The 16,487-nt window shown below is 39.5% G+C and overlaps 1 protein-coding gene across 1 annotated transcript; it reads right to left on the bottom strand.

Moving 5' to 3' along the window:
* Nucleotides 1-842: 842 nt before the first annotated feature.
* On the bottom strand, nucleotides 843-6,215 carry LOC130963472 (uncharacterized). The gene is made up of 2 exons (XM_057889584.1): nucleotides 3,693-6,215; nucleotides 843-3,623 (listed from the first exon to the last, which is right to left on the bottom strand). The coding sequence occupies exons 1-2, from the start codon at nucleotides 6,213-6,215 to the stop codon at nucleotides 843-845; spliced, it is 5,304 nt and encodes a 1,767-aa protein (XP_057745567.1).
* Between the last annotated feature and the right edge of the window lie 10,272 nt (nucleotides 6,216-16,487).

Here is a 16,487-nt window from a genome sequence, read left to right as displayed (position 1 = left end):
AAGCTTCGGCAGGCTCAGGCTGATGCGACCAAGTTAAAGGAGGAGCTTGAGACGGCCAAGACTGCAAAGGAGAAGGCGGAGAAGTCGTCGGAGGATGCCGGGGCGGAGATTCTCCGACTTGCCGGCATTGAGACTTCGCTTCTTTCTCAATTGGCTGAGGAGCGGAAGCGTTCTTCAGATGCGAGTTCTCAAGCTACCTTGCTTCTCGTTGAGTCGGAAACCCTGAAGGCTGAGGTTGAAGCTCTGAAGAAGGAGAAGACGGCTTTGTTGGCTGACGCTAGGGATGCCGTTGCTGCTACCGAGGAGACGATGAAGGCGCAGTTTCTTGTGTTGGCCCCTGGCGTGGATGTGTCTGTCACGGGAGCTTTCAAGACCGTCCGTGATGGTCGGATTGTTGATATTGAGTAGTTTCTTTGTATTTTTAGTTCTGAACTTGTTTAAGTTTTTTCAAGTGGCTCGAGGGCCGTGACTTTGTTTTGTATGATATTTTTGACCGTTTTTGGGTCTTCGTATGATTTGTTTCGGACCGTTTTATTTGGCCGTTCGGGCTTTGGGTATTTTTGTTTATCATAACCGTTCGTTTGGTCGGTTTTTTGGATATCCGTGTGTTCGGCCTGGGGGGGTGATCAGTCCTCCCGTGGTGGCCGCGTCTTTGTTTTTCGAGAAACGGTAGTGGCTCCTGATGGAGATGAATAACTTGTAAAAGAAAAAAGGTTTATTTGAATGGTTTGGGCCTCGTTAAAACCCTTCGTGAGGGAAAGAGTACCCGAGTTTCTAAAAGATAAAATAAAAGAAAAAACAGAAAAAACAAATGGTGACTTAAAAAATAAGGGGAGACTCGTTTAAGTATAGTATCTTCGTAGGTTGGCTGCGTTCCAAGTTCTTGGTATTTCGCTGCCGTCTAGTCGTTCGAGTTTATACGCTCCTCTTCCAATTACGGCCTTGATTCTGTATGGTCCTTCCCAGTTGGGGGCGAGCTTTCCTTCTCCTGGGGTCGGAAGGCCGATATCGTTTCGTCGTAGGACGAGGTCGTTGTCTGCGAATTCTCGTCGGATGACGCCGTGATTGTACCTTAGGCTGATCCTTTGTTTGAGTGCTAATTCTTTGACGTGGGCTATGCTTCTTTCTTCGTCTACGAGGTCTCGTTCTGCTTTTTCGTCGTTACCTCCAACCGTTTTTCTGGGGCTGGGGTCCCCGATTTCCACTGGGATTACTGCTTCTACGCCGTATGTTAATCGGAAGGGCGTTTCTCCCGTGCTCGTTTGGGGTGTTGTTCGGTACGACCACAGGACTGATCCCAACTCATCTGCCCATAATCCCTTGGCTTCGTCAAGTCGTTTCTTAAGTCCTTTAACGATAATTTTGTTGGCGGATTCCACCTGTCCGTTTGTTTGGGGATGTTCTACCGAGCTGAAGCGATGGGATATATGCAATCCTTCTAGGAGTTCTCTGAATTTTTTGTCTGTGAACTGGGTTCCGTTGTCGGAGATGATGACCTCGGGGATTCCGAACCGGGTAATGATCTGTCGCCAGACGAATTTCCGGCATTGGGTTGCCGTGATGGAGGCCAGGGGTTCGGCTTCAATCCATTTGGTGTAGTAGTCTATGGCGACGATAAGATATCTGAGTTGGCCGGGTGCCGTGGGGAAGGGCCCGACGAGGTCGATTCCCCAACTGCCGAATGGCCGTTCAGCCGATATAACACTAAGTTGGTGTGGGGCGGCTTGGTGGATATTGGCATGCCTTTGGCATTTGTCGCAGCTTTTTGTTAGTTGTATGGAATCTCGAATGATCGTGGGCCAGAAATAGCCGGCCCTGATGATTTTTTGGGCTAGCGTTTTTCCTCCGATGTGGTGACCGCAGCAGCCTTCGTGGATCTCGCGGAGTATGTATTCCGTGTCCCCGGGTTCGACACATTTAAGTAGGGGCTGCGAGAATCCGCGTTTGTATAGTTGTCCCGCTATGATTGTGTAGTTGGCGGCTTCTCTTTTTATTCGCCTCTCCTCTTTCGGTTCTGGTGGTAGGATTCCGTCGCGGAGATATTGCAAGATAGGGTATGTCCAAGACTCCTGGTTTGAGGATGTTAGGTGTGCATTGATTTCTGCTGATACGGAAGGCGACTTAACAACCTCTTGGATTAGCGATCTGTTGCCGTGTCCTGACTTCGTGCTGGCTAGCTTGGAAAGTAGGTCCGCCCTGGCGTTTCGCTCCCTGGGGACGTGCTGTATGGAGACGTTTTCGAATCCTTCTTTTAATTCACTTACTTTATTGAGGTATTGTTGGAGCAGGGGGTCTCGGGTTTGGTAGCTCCCGTTGATTTGGGAGCACACCACCTGGGAATCGGTGTTAACTTCGAGTACCTTGGCGCCGACTTCCCGGGCTAGGTTTAGGCCTGCCAAGAGGGCCTCGTATTCTGCTTGGTTATTGGATACTGGAAAGTCGTATCTTATTGATTGTTCAATTGTGATCCCGTTTTGGTTTTCGAGTATAATTCCGGCGCCTCCGTGAGTGGAGTTTGATGAGCCATCGACGTGCAGTTTCCATGGTTCGGGTGTTAGTTTGGTCGGAGTCATTTCAGCGATGAAGTCGGTCAAGGCCTGTGCTTTGATGGCGTTTCGGGGTTCGAACCTGATCTGGAATTGGGATAACTCGATGGACCATGCTAGCATTCTTCCTGCTAGGTCGGGTTTTTGTAGTACTTGTTTGACCGTTTGGTCGGTTCGGACCGTTATGGGGTGGGCCTGGAAGTATTGTCGTAGTCGTCGGGATGCCGAGAGGAGTGCGAAAGCCAGTTTTTCTAATCGCGAATAGCGGGCTTCTGTGTCTTGTAGGACCTTGCTTATGAAGTATATGGGTTTTTGTTCCTTTTTCTCGTTTTCCCGGACGAGTGCTGCTGCGATTGTTTCTTCCGTTATGGAGAGGTACAGGTATAGTGTTTCCCCTGTTTGAGGTTTTGCGAGGATTGGAGGTTCCGTTAGGACCCTTTTGAAGTGTTGGAAAGCTTCTTCGCATTCTTTCTCCCATTTGAAGGGGGTTCCTTTTTTCATAAGTTTGAAAAAAGGGGTTGCCTTTTGGGCCGATGCTCCGAGGAACCGGGATAGTGCGGTCAGTCGGCCGGTGAGTTTTTGGATTTCTTTGAGGTTTTTGGGACTTGTCATCTCAAGGACGGCACGGCATTTTTCTGGGTTTGCCTCAACTCCGCGTTGCGTGATCATGAAGCCGAGGAATTTTCCTGCTTCCATTCCGAAGGCACACTTTGTAGGGTTGAGTCGCATTTGGTGTTCCCGTAGGGTGTTCATTATTACCCTGAGGTCGTCGGTTAGTTGCTCACCGGATTCCGTCTTGGCGAGCATATCGTCTATGTAGACTTCAATTTTGTTTCCGGCTAGGCCTCGAAATATTTTGTTGACAAGTCGCTGGTAGGTGGCTCCGGCGTTTTTCAAGCCGAAGGGCATTACTTTATAGCAGTAGGTTCCATCTGGGGTGATAAATGCTGTCTTTTCTTCGTCTGGTCGGTGCATCGGGATCTGGTTGTAGCCGGAATATGCGTCCATGAAGCTGAGGTATCGGTGGCCGGATGCTGCGTCCACTAGCCCGTCGATGTTTGGTAAGGGGAAGGCGTCCTTTGGGCATGCTTTGTTGAGATCCGTGTAATCAACGCACATTCGCCACTTCCCGTTAGATTTTTTTACTAGTACGACGTTGGCCAGCCAGGTCGTGTAAGGGAGTTCTCGGATAAAGTTGGCTTCAAGCAGGGCTTTCACTTGTTTTCGGACCTCGGCGGCTCGGTCTGGTGACATTTTCCGTCTTCTTTGCGCCATGAGTTTGGCTAGGGGGTCTACTGCCAGATGGTGGGACATCAGGTTGGGGCTTATTCCCGGCATATCGGCTGGTGTAAATGCGAATAGGTCTCTGTTTTGTTTCAAAAGTCGGGAGAGTTCTTCTTTGAGGTCGTATGGGAGGTTTCTGTTGATGAACGTGTATTCTTCTTTGGTTGGCCCTATTTGTAGCTTTTCCATGTCTCCTTCTGGTTCCGGTCTAGGTTGGCCGTCTAACCGTGCGTCTAGGTCGGCGAGGAATATTCCGGCTGCGTCCCGGGATTTTTTTCTTAGGGCTAAGCTATTGTTGTCGCATTCGGCTGCGACTTCTCGGTCTCCGTGAATGGTTCCGATGGTGCCGTCGTCGGCCCTAAATTTCATGAGGAGGTATTTGGTAAAGATGACTGCCGAGAAGTCGTTGATCGTTTTCCTCCCGAGAATGACGTTATAGGCTGTGGAGTCTTTTAGGACGACGAATTCGGATAAGATCGTCTTTCTCTGATTGCTTGTTCCTATGGTGATCGGAAGAGTAACTGAGCCGTCTGGTTTGAGGAAGTTGTCTCCGAGGCCCGTGACGCCGTGGCGGTGCGTTTGGAGGTTGTCGTTGCGGAGCCCGAGTTTGTCGAAGGCTCCTCGGAAGAGGATGTTGGAGTCGGCACCGGTGTCCACCAGTATTCTTCTCACTAGTCCTGTTCCGATTCGGGCTGATATGACGAAGGGGGCGTCTTCGGCCGAGGTGCCGTGTTGGCAGTCCTCGGGTAAGAAAGTTATCGTGTTGTCGGTAATGTTGACTGGGTCGTGGTGCTTGACGGCCATTATCTTGAGGTCTTTTTTCATTGTTAGTTTTGACTTATTCGACACGTCCTTGCCCGTGATGACGTTCACTATGATGGTCGGATCTTCGTCGGGGTTTTCCCTGGGGGGTGGTTTTTGAGTTCTCGGGTTGCGTCCTTCTCTTTCTGGTGATTTGTCTCTGTCGGCGCGCCTTGGTTCTCTGATGATTTTGACGAACTCTGGGAGTTTGCCGTCTCGTATGGCTTGCTCAAGAGCGTCTTTAAGATCGTAACAATCTTGTGTTTTGTGGCCGTATCCGCGGTGATAGTCGCAGTAGAGGGCTTTGTTTCCTCCTGTCCTTTCCTTGAGTGGTCGAGCCCTGGGGATGATGCCTCGATCTGCTATTTGGTGGTATACCTCAGTAATTGGTGCTGTTAGGGGGGTGTAATTGGAGAATTTTCCTATTCTTGGTGGTCGGGAGGTCGGTCTGAGGTGGTCTCGTTGGTTCTCTTTGGGTGGTGCGTTATGACGGGGCGTCGGGTTGCCGTGTTGGGTGGTGACGTGCTGCCGTTTGTTGGCAGCGACGACCTGGCTGACTTCCTCGTCGTTGATGTAATCTTTGGCGACGTTCTGGATTTCGTGCATAGTCCATACTGGTTTGGTGGTGAGATGTTTGCGAAAGTCTTCATTCATGAGCCCGTTAGTTAGGCAGAGGCTGGCAACGGAGTCCGTGAGTCCGTCGACCGTCAGGCATTCGTCGTTGAAGCGGTCAAGGTATTTTCTCGTGGATTCTTCTTGCTTCTGTGTGATCCCTAACAGGCTGATGGGGTGTTTGGCCTTCGTGATTCGGGTTGTGAACTGGGCCATGAATTTTCTTGTGATGTCGTGGAAGCTGGTTATGGATCCGTTGGGGAGGGCATTGAACCATTTGATCGCTGGTCCGGCAAGGGTTACTGGGAAGGCTCTGCATCGGACTACGTCGGATGCTCCTTCTAAGTTCATTCTGGCCTCGAAGGCCGTTAGGTGCTCCTGAGGGTCTTTAGTTCCGTCGTACTTCATGTCGGTGGGTTTGTCGAACCCTCTAGGGAGTTTTGCTCTTAAGATTCCTTCTGTGAAGGGTGTGGCTCCCATTATGGTGTGGTCGCTTCTCGTGCGTTTGGTGCTTCGGTATCTCCGGTCTTCGTCTGAATCGTGTTGACGACTTAGATCCCGAGAAGCGCTGCGATGGTGTTTTTTGTTGTATCGTCGTTCGGGCGATTTCTCGCGTCGGCGGTTGCGTGAGGTGCTGCGATCATCTCTCATATTGTGTTGCCGGATTGGCGACCTGCCGCGGTGGGATTTTGACCTGGAAGTTGCCTGGCTTCCATACTCGTTATTGTGTTTTTCTCTGTTAGTTAGTTTGCCTTCAAGTTCTTGGACTCGGAGACAGAGATCCTGGATGATTTGTGCCGCTTTGTCCCTGGCTTTCTCAGGATGTTGTGGGTCCGTCGTGACGTGTTCGTTTGCGTGGTGGATGGTGCTTGCTATTTTTGCTTGGTTTGTGGTTTCATGGTGTTCTGAGGTCGGACGACGCGGTTGGGAGTCGTCCTGGCTCGATGGGTTATCCTCCAGGATGCCCTCCATCCGGTTCGACTGTCGCAGGTCCCCACAGACGGCGCCAATGTACAGAATGTCTCTAGTACGATCTAGGAGGAGGATCGGGAACCTGCGGGTTGAGTCGGATGTTGGATCGTCCAGATGGAGAGGAGGGGAGGTACCTGCAAAGACACTCCGACGCTCAAGTCAGAATGGATCTGAGAGGTATAAGGTGTGAGGAATGAATGAATACCTGGAAGGACTTGGGTCCTTTATTTATAGGTGTTTGGTGATTTATCTTATCTTATCTTATCTGGCTAAGATAAGGGTGATGTTTGAATTTGAAAGTTAGTTAGCGAGTCGGGTTGGCCCGCTTTGCCCGGATTCGGGGTCGGTCGCGGACCCGAGGCCCATGGGTTGGGTCCGTAACAGCCACATTTAGATTTGTGTTGTTTATCTCTTTTAAAGGGGACTATGATAACTGTGGGACGTTGTGAATGGGTGGTATCTATAATGATTGCTATTCGAGAGGCAATTCCGAAACTCATGGGTTTATATTGTCGGAATGCTTTAAACAGGTACTGGGTGGGCTGAAATGGATAGTAAATCGGAAGGGAGCTCTGAACTGTCGGAACCCTTGGCTGACGGATGGTTCGTGGGAGCAGACGAGGAGGTGGAGGGTGCCACTGAGACGGAGTCGCCGAAAATAGAGGGAGGCGATGCAATAATCAACAATCAATTATTAGTTTCTTAAACAAGTAAATTTCATAATAGTTTTTGAAATTTATGCAATTATTTAAATTGGTTTTCGATATTTAAATTTTTCAATAGTGATTTTTACGCAGAGTTTTTGGCACCATAGTGGCTCTGTATTATTTTTGGTGCTAAAATTAGCTATCAAAATAGTGATGTAGTCAACTTTTGTCATGCCAAAAAATTTTAATAATTAGATAACGTAGATTCATTTTAATTTAGATTTAATTAATTTTTTTTCTATTTTATAACTCTAATTCTAAATGTGTAGAGTATTTTTTATTTTCCGTTTTTTTTATCTCTTTATTTTTATAGAACCTATGATTTTAATTAAGGGAGCACTTAGTTAAAGACACTTAAAATATCTTTTTTTAAGATATTTTTTAGTAATTAAAATTTAATACATATAATCGATTAAATTGTGTTATTTTTATCAAAATTAGGCTAGACAAATTAATTTGACCGAAAAAATAGTGAATTAAATCTTGAACTGATTTAAATTAATATTATTTTTTATAGAAAATAACTATAATATCCTATTATAAAAAATGACTAAAATACTTTTATTATATATATATATATATATTTGTTGAGAATCCTAAATTCTAGTCCTTTATTTTTCTGTTGTTATAAGGTTAGGATTTAGAATTTTTAAAATTAGTATATATATATATATATATAAAATAGGAGTATTTTAATCATATTCTATAATAAGGATATTGTAGTCATTTTCTATAAAAATAATATTGATTTAGACTAGTTCAAAATTTGATTCACTATTTTTTCGCTCAAATCAATTTGTCTAACCTAATTTTAACAAAAAATAACACAATTTAATCGATTATATGTATTAAATTTTAATTATTAAATAATATCTTTAAAAAAAGACGTTTTAGGCGTCTTTATCTGAGTGACTCCCTTTAATTAAACAATATTTTTTAATTAAATCAATTTAAAACTACTAGAATCATCTTTAAAATAATTAAGTGAACAACATTTTTAATGAATCTCCTAACCTTGCAATATTGTGAGGAAAACAAAAAGTAAATAATAAAACACTTTACTGATTTAAACTTTCCTTGTATGAAGAACTAAACGATAGCTCATGTTTATAAATAAATCAATGTAAAACTCAAAAATTAAAATAAAATAAAATAAAATAAAATGAATTCAATTTAAAAACTCAGCTCACAGATTGAAGTAAATCCAAAGCAAACACATGCAGCATAAGTAGATGTAAAATTATTCTAATAGAGACAAATGAGAAAAAAACATACAAATAAATCGAAAATAAAATAGTGCCTGAGTGATTGGCTTCTAGCATTTTAATTTATGAAGCATCTCAAAAGAGCAACTAGTAAAAAATTAGTACGTGAACTAAAGAGATGTAGAAGAAGAAAAAAAGAGATGAAGAAGATGATGAAAAATATGTTCTGTAAATTTAGAATTAGGGTTATAAAATGGAAGAGGGACCAATCAATGTCAAAAATAACACAAGAATCACAACGGTGTCCAGAGCTCTATTTAAAATACCAGCATAGAAAATTTGGATCTCAAGAACCATTTTAAATAATTGCATGAATCTCATAGACCATTACAGAATTTACGTTTTCTTAAACTGAATTTTGTTACCGCGCTTACTTTCTTAAACTTATTAAGTTAAACTTCCAAATACACAATCCACACATCATCATTTCATTGGCCAGTTAAACCGCATAGTCATCGTTACTCGTTAGCCACTAACAATGTGGCCACCATAGATGCAGCCTAGATAAATAGGCCACCATAGTCATCGTTACTCGTTATTCGTCTCATGGAGTCTCATTTCCATTCCTAAGTTCGAGTTATGCTTCAAGTTGATCTGGATAAAAATTATAATGTTTGGGATAATAAAAAATTAGAGTAAAGTATCGTTTTTATTCCCAATGTTTGGGTAAGTGTCCCTAACTTTCAATCGCCCTATTTAAGTCCTTAACGTGTAACGTTTTAAAATTGACTTAATGTTCTGCCGTTAGGGATCCGTTAACAGAATTGACGGCAGGACAAAATTGAGACGATTTTGAAACGTTAGAGACTTAAATAGGACAAAAATGTTAGGGACAAAAACGATACATAAAAATAAATTTTAATTTAATTTTATCTTTCAATAATATTAATTTTTTACTATACATAGTATTTAATTATTTTTTTAATTACATATAAATAAATTACATTTAATCACATTACTTTCATTTTAAATAATTTTTTTATAATTTTAAAGAATTTTGATACATTCGAGACAAAAGGTATAATTTATATTTTATTGTATATATATATATATATATATATATATATATATATATATATATATATATATATATATTTTTTTTTTTTTTTCTTTTTTGAAAGTTTATATACTAGTCACTTTACAAACATTTTATGATAACTAAAAATTTTTAAGAGTAAAATTATAAAAAAATTAATTTATTTAAAATGAAAGTAATATGATTAAGTGTAATTTACTTAGATGTGATTAAAAATAATTGAATACTATGTATAGTAAAAAATTGATATTATTAAAGGATAAAATTAAAATTTATTTCTATGTATCATTTTTTCCCCAACGTTTTCGTCCTATTGTCCTTAACGTTTTAAAATCGTCTCAATTTTGTCCCGCTGTCAATTCTATTAACGAATCCTTAATGGCAAGACAACATTGAGTCAATTTTGAAACGTTAGGGGTTTAAATAGGACGATTGAAATATTAGGGACAACTTTGAGACTTATCCCAAACGTTAAGGACAAAAACGATACTTTACTCTAAAAAATTAGCTAAAACAATTAAAAATTATTTTATTTAACATTTATTAATTATCGTTTAAAGAATTATATAATTTTAGATGTAATAAATATATAATTATACATATTATGTGTATAAAATTATAAATATTATGTTATATAAAATAATTTTAGAAATTATTTCTCTAACATTATCGTCGAAAATTGTGCTCTCTAACTATATATACTTCATGGTAAAATTAGTAATAAAAGATTATAATTTTTTTATTTCAATTAATATTTTTATTTTATATAGTATCGATTGTTTTAATCTTTAAAGATAATATTTATTAATTTATAATATAAAATTTATAGAATTGCATACACTAATTATAATATTTTGAATTTTTAGAATCAAATTCGAGCCTTTAAAATGGTCCCGATAAAATATTAGAATTGGATGTGAATTTAATTAAATTTGGTATGACCCAATCCATATACATTTCTATTTGTCATACAGGTTCATTTGTATTTTGTATAATTATTTTAAAATACAATACATATATTGTTTTTGGTTCTTTAAATCTCAACAAAATCCTAATATTCAATTTTACATAGAAATAAAAATACCTTTATATTAGTTATTTTACTTTTAATTTTAGTTTTTTTATAGAAAGAAGAAAACTAATGTTTCCAAAACATTCAAGGCACAAATAGAAAATAATATTATTGGGAAAAAATCCGATAATTTATCATTTCTTATTTTCGATCGGTGTGTTTTAAATTCAAATTTAGATAAATATAGAAACAAAAATATCAAAGTCATCAAAACATTTTTTATATATATAAAAGTCAATTGTGTAAGGATATCAGAGACTTAAGAATCTTGAAGAAATGGAAGCTAAGTGTGAAAACGTGAAGAGCATAAAAGAGAGATTACAAAACAGAATTGAAGATGAATGAATGTGTGATTTAACTTGATCCAACAAAGAAGTTACAGACTTATATAGTGAGACTGAGCAGTGGCCAATCTAACAACTTGAGCTAGCTCATCATAACAGACTCTATCCGTTTAACAAAAAGAAAAAGGGGGAAGTGTAACTAACCACTAACTAACTGACTCAGGGACAGAGGAGCAGAGTAAATAACTTGATAGTTACTAACTGAACTCACACTACTTATCATGACCTGTACACTTTTCTTTTCTATATTCCTGATCACTTTCCTGCCAGGATAAAGCTGTTGAATTTTTCAATTTCTGCACTTTTAATCTATCCCTGAGATGAGTAAAGGTTGAAGAGGGGAGAGCCTTGGTGAATGTATCTGCAATCTGTACTGAGCTGGAAACGTGACTCACTTGCACTACTTTACTTGTAACACTATCTCTCACAAAATGTAAGTCTATTTCAAAATGCTTTATTTTTTAATGTAGTATTGAATTTGCTGCCAAGAGAACAACACTTTGGTTGTCACAGTATGCCATAGGTAGTTCCTGGACTGGCCATTTCAATTCACCTATCAGGCCTTTGATCCAAATCAATTCTGCCACTAAATCTGCAAGTGACCTGTACTCTGCCTCGGTGCTCGATCTAGCCACCACACCCTGCTTCTTTGATTGCCAGGAAACTAGGTTTCTTCCTAGAAATACACAAAAGCCTCCAACTGATTTTTTCTCATTCGGGTCTCCAGCCCAGTCTGAGTCACAGTATGCTGTGATCTTCAAAGATGGGTCTTTGTGAATCTTCAAGCCATAGTCAGTTGTGCCACTGACATATCTTAATATTCGTTTAACTAGCTTCCAGTGAGCAACTAAGGGGCTTTGCATGAACTGAGCCACTTTATGTACACTGTAGGCTAGATCTGGTCTTATTACAGTCAGATACTGAAGGCTGCGACTACAGACCAATACAGCGAAGGATCATCAAATTCTTCTCCTCCCACAGCATGAATTTTGAGAGTGGAGGGCAGAGGTGTGATACATGGTTTATAGTTTTCCATGCCAACTTTTGCCAGTAAGTCCTGTACATATTTGCCTTGGGATAACATCAGCCCTCCATCATTCATTTTGGTTACTTGGATTTCCAAGAAGTAGTGCAACTTTCCCATGTCCTTAGGTTGAATGCAGCTTTTGAGTAACTTCAGAGAGGATTGCAGGGCAGTTCCCAATCACAATGATATCATCAACATAGATCAAGACATATGTGAGGGAGGACTTTACTTGCTGAACAAAGACAGACACGTCAGATTTTGTTGGTGAGAAACCAAGCTTCAACAGTGCTGAGGAGAGCTTATGGTACCATGCTCTTAGTGCCTGTTTCAGGCCATAAATTACCTTTCTAAGCTTGCATACCAGATTGCTGTCACTTAAGCTGTACCCCTGGGGTTGCTTCATGTACACATTCTCAGTGAGCTCTCCATGAAGAAAAGTATTGTTCACATATACTTGCTTGATTACCCAACCCCGAGCTAGAACTATGGAGAGTATGACGCGAATTGATGTTGGTTTCACTACTGGACTATAGGTTTTATTAGTGAAATCAAATCTAGGCCGCTATGAAAATCCTTGAGCAACAAGCCGGGCTTTGTGCTTCTGAAGATTGCCATCCGCATTGTACTTGAGACGGAAGACCCATTTGCTGACTATGGCCTCTCTGCCTGGAGGCAGGGGAACAAGTGTCCATGTGTTGTTTCACTGCAAGGCCTCAAACTCAGCATCCATGGCCTGCTTTCAGTTTGAGTCAGTCAGGGCTTGCTTTACTGTTCTAAGTTCTATCGATGCATGGAAGGCCCTTGGCTTGAGAGACCCAGTTTTGCTTTTTGTTACCATGGGGTGAATGTTGAGAGCAGGAGTTTGGGACTCAGGAGCAGCTGTCCAGGGTAGAAGTATCTCCAGATCTGAAATTGGTATCGGTGGGGATGTCAGAAGGTGCTGTGTGTTGTGGGAGTGAAGATTGAGGCTAGGGATCTAAGGTTGGGGAAAGGTGTTCAATTGGTACTGAGGTAGGTGAAGGAGTAGGAGCTAGGCCAGTTGGCTGCTGAGGCATGATATGCTTTGGGAGAATTTGTAATGGAGGTAGTTGCTGTGAGGGTGGGGTTTGAGCTCAAAGGTTGGCATTGTTAAAGGCTGAATTTGGATCTTTGAAGGTAAATTCTTCCTCATTAAAGACGGCATTCCTACTTATCACTATTTTCCTTGAGCTTGTTAAGCATTTGTTTTTGTACCCCTTATGGTTGGCGGCATATCCAAGGAAGACACAAGCTGAGGATCAAAATTGCAGCTTGTTTTTGTTATAGGGTCTCATGTGTGGGAAGCACAGGCAGCCAAACACCTTCAAGTCAGCATAGTTGGGTTGCTTGTTGAACAATTTCTCAACTGGTGAGGCTCCATTTAAGATTTGGGTTGGCAGAAGATTGATGATTTGAGCTGTAGTGGTAAAGGCTTCTCCCTAAAATTTGATCGGCAATGAGGCTGCTGCCATCATAGTCAGACCTATTTCAATAACGTGTATGTGCTTACGTTCTGCAGTGCCATTTTGCTGGTGTATTTGAAGTCATGCAAACCTGTGGATCACCCCTTGCTCCTGCAGCATCTTAGAAAGACTGAGGTATTCTACTGCATTATCACTTTGAGAACATTTAAGTTTAGTATTTAGTTGAAGTTCAGCCATACATTGAAGATGCAAAAAAAACTTATTTTAATTGAGCTCTACTTCTTATTAGATATAGCCAGGTGTATTTGGAAAATGCATCAATGAAATTAACAAAGTAGTAGTTTCCATTAGATATAGACTGTTTGAGATTCAGGAAAGGGTAGTGTGTGAGATTTGCCAATGCAACATGGATTGCAAATTGACTTATTTGATAAAGATTGAATATTACATAGGTTTAGGATTTTAGAGACTACAGCTGCTGAGGCATGTCCAAGCCTAGCATGCCAAAGCTGATGTTTATTTGTTGCTGCCTCCACTGAACAGTTGGGGGCAAAATGTGTGTAAAGTGGGCGAAAGTTGAGGAGTCTATACATTCCTTTGAACACATCTCCACGAAGAATGATTTCTTTAGTGGCCTGGTATTTGGCAAGACAGCCATGAGAGTGAAATTCGAAAAAAACATTGTTGTCACAACAAAATTGATATACACTTAGCCGATTTTTAGTTATATCTATCTGGCACAAGTAGTAGTTTTGCATTATCAGATGTTTAGAACTCAAATCAGTTTTAAAATATGCTTTTCCAACACAATTTATAGCCAAACCTGTACCATTACCAACAACAACTTGTTCTGAGCCTGCATAATTTTCTTTTTCAGCCATCACTTGTGAGTCAGCAGTGATATGATCTGTAGCCCCAGAGTCAGGGTACCAAATTGGATCTTGGATGGTTGTAGGATTAGCCAGGACACTTTTGAAATTAGCCTTTGGTTGCTCACTTTGCTGCTGTCTCTCTGCATAATCTCCTTTGTATTGAGGCTGCATGTACTGAAGCTATGAGTATTTTCCACTTTCATCATCATCATATCTGTACCAACAGAATCTAGCTATGTTACCATATTTGTTGCATAGTTGGCATTGTGGCCTCTCCTGCATTCGTTCATAGCTTTGGTTTCTTCGCCTGTTTGAGAAAAATTGCACTTGTTGTGCTCTTTCATGATCTGATTGTGCAGGCTAATTCCTGCCATAGAACTGCTGTCCTCTTTCATAATCTGGCTGTGCTGATTGACTCCTCCCATAGCCTTGTAGACTTCTTATGTTTCTAAAATTCTGGTACCTACCTCTACCATGAAATCCTCGTCTGAATCCTCCCCTTTGCACAAAATTAGCGTGAAATGTTTCTTGTTCGAACTGTCTTGTGTGACTGGACTAAGCAACATTAGCCTGCAACACTTGATCTAAGTCTGGTTTTCTGAATATTTCAAGCATACTCTCGTGTGCAAGCAATACAGCTTCTAGTTCACCAACTGTAATTTCTTGAGATCTCGTTAAAATTAAAGTGAGTACAGGTGCATAATCTTCGGTTAGGCCATGGAGAATTGAATTTATGTGTTCACTTTCACTAACTATCTCTCCCACTGAGGTTAAGGCATCAATTCTACTTTTGATCTTAAGAACATATTCATTAATTGAAATACCTATTTTCATGCTGCTGAGTTGATTTTTTAATTGAATTATTCTGGCTCTAATTTGTGAGGCAAAGTGACTTTCTAACCTGTTCCAAATCTGATAGGTGTATAGGCATCCAACCATTCTGGTCGTGTATGTCTTGGTCATTGAGGCTAACAGCCAAGATTTCAACAGTACATCTTGTTTCTTCCATCTCTGGTATTCTGAGTTGATTTCTCTATTTTCAAAAAGTTTATGTGGAATCCTTGATCCTATAACGTGATCCAGTAAATCGTTGCCTTCGATCAATGCTTCAACCTGGTCCTTCCATTGCAGAAAATTATCATCGTCAAGCTTCATGTAAATTCGAGTTGATGTGAATCTAGGTGCACTCGCCGTTGGAGCTGAGTTCACCATCGAAGCTGGATTATTGATTGCTGCCATGAGAACCAAGCTCTAATACCATGTAAGGATATCAGAGACTTAAGAATCTTGAAGAAATGGAAGCTAAGTGTGAAAACGTGAAAAGCAGAAAAGAGAGATTACAAAACAGAATTGAAAAAGATGAGTGAATGTGTGATTCAACTTGATCGGTTGATCCAGCAGAGAAGCTACGGACTTATATAATGATACTGAGCAGTGGCCAATCTAACAATTTGAGCCAGCTCATCATAACAGACTCTAACCGTTTAACAGAAAGAGAAAGGGGAAAGTGTAGCTAACCACTAATTAACTGACTTAAGAACAGGGGAGCAGAGTAACTAATTTGATAATTACTAACTTAACTCGCACTACTTATCAAATTGATTTAATTATTTGATAGATAATTTAGTTCTAGAAAATTATTATATCCATCTGATCAACAAAAGTTAAGCTATCAAAATGATATTTAAAAATTTACATCGCTAACAAAAATAATACAAAATGTTACTAATGATAAATATGCATCTAGAAGATTTATAAATATGATAATAAAAATGACAAAATATTAAAGTGTATATGATAAAAAAAAAATTTAAGAGATCAGATTTTAATATAATTTTTTGTAGATATGATGAGAAAAATAATATTTTTATTTTTAAATTTTGATAAATTTATGTCCCATAAATTTTTTGAAAATATTTTTTATTATGAATAGCCAAGTCTTTTAGAAAAATAAAAAAATGGAGAGATAAAAATTTGCTCCATTTTTTGTAGACACTTTTTAAATAATTATTCAAATATTTTTACAAAAAATAGATGCAGATGAATAAGATGTTTGTTAAATATAAACATTTTTTACCATTTATAAAAATCTAATATTTATTAATTATTTTTATCATGTCTTTAAATTATTCGAGAATTTATTTACCGTTTATATCTTTAAGTGTTATATTTATCAGCGGTATAAATTTTTAGATATTATTTTGATAGTTTATTTGATCAACAAAATATCATATATGTATATATTGTCAAATCAATTGATCTAATAAAATGTTTCTAGAAGTATTATATTTTAATTAAAAGGATTGAAAACTCAATATTTAAATAAAAAATCTTTAATATTTGTTTCGAGGATAATATATTAGGTAAGTAATTTGTCAACAATAATGTGAGATAGCAGCATTTATAACCCCAGATCCACCTTATTAGCAAAACCCTATTTATTATTCTCATCATAATTAAATATCATATTAGGTTTAATTTATTTTTGCAGGAGCCTATAAATAAAT

The sequence above is a fragment of the Arachis stenosperma genome, chromosome 2 (assembly GCF_014773155.1).
Source record: "Arachis stenosperma cultivar V10309 chromosome 2, arast.V10309.gnm1.PFL2, whole genome shotgun sequence".
NCBI classification, from domain to species: domain Eukaryota; kingdom Viridiplantae; phylum Streptophyta; class Magnoliopsida; order Fabales; family Fabaceae; genus Arachis; species Arachis stenosperma.
The sequence above is the reverse complement of the archived record's forward strand: the minus strand, read 5'-3'. Positions and strand labels throughout refer to the sequence as shown.

Coding starts and splice junctions, on each gene's coding strand:
- LOC130963472 (XM_057889584.1), bottom strand. CDS start 6,215: ATGGAGGGCATCCTGGAGGATAACCCATCGAGCCAGGACGACTCCCAA. Junction 3,624..3,692: donor GGCTGGCCAACGTCGTACTA/GTAAAAAAATCT, acceptor GCATGCCCAAAG/GACGCCTTCCCCTTACCAAA.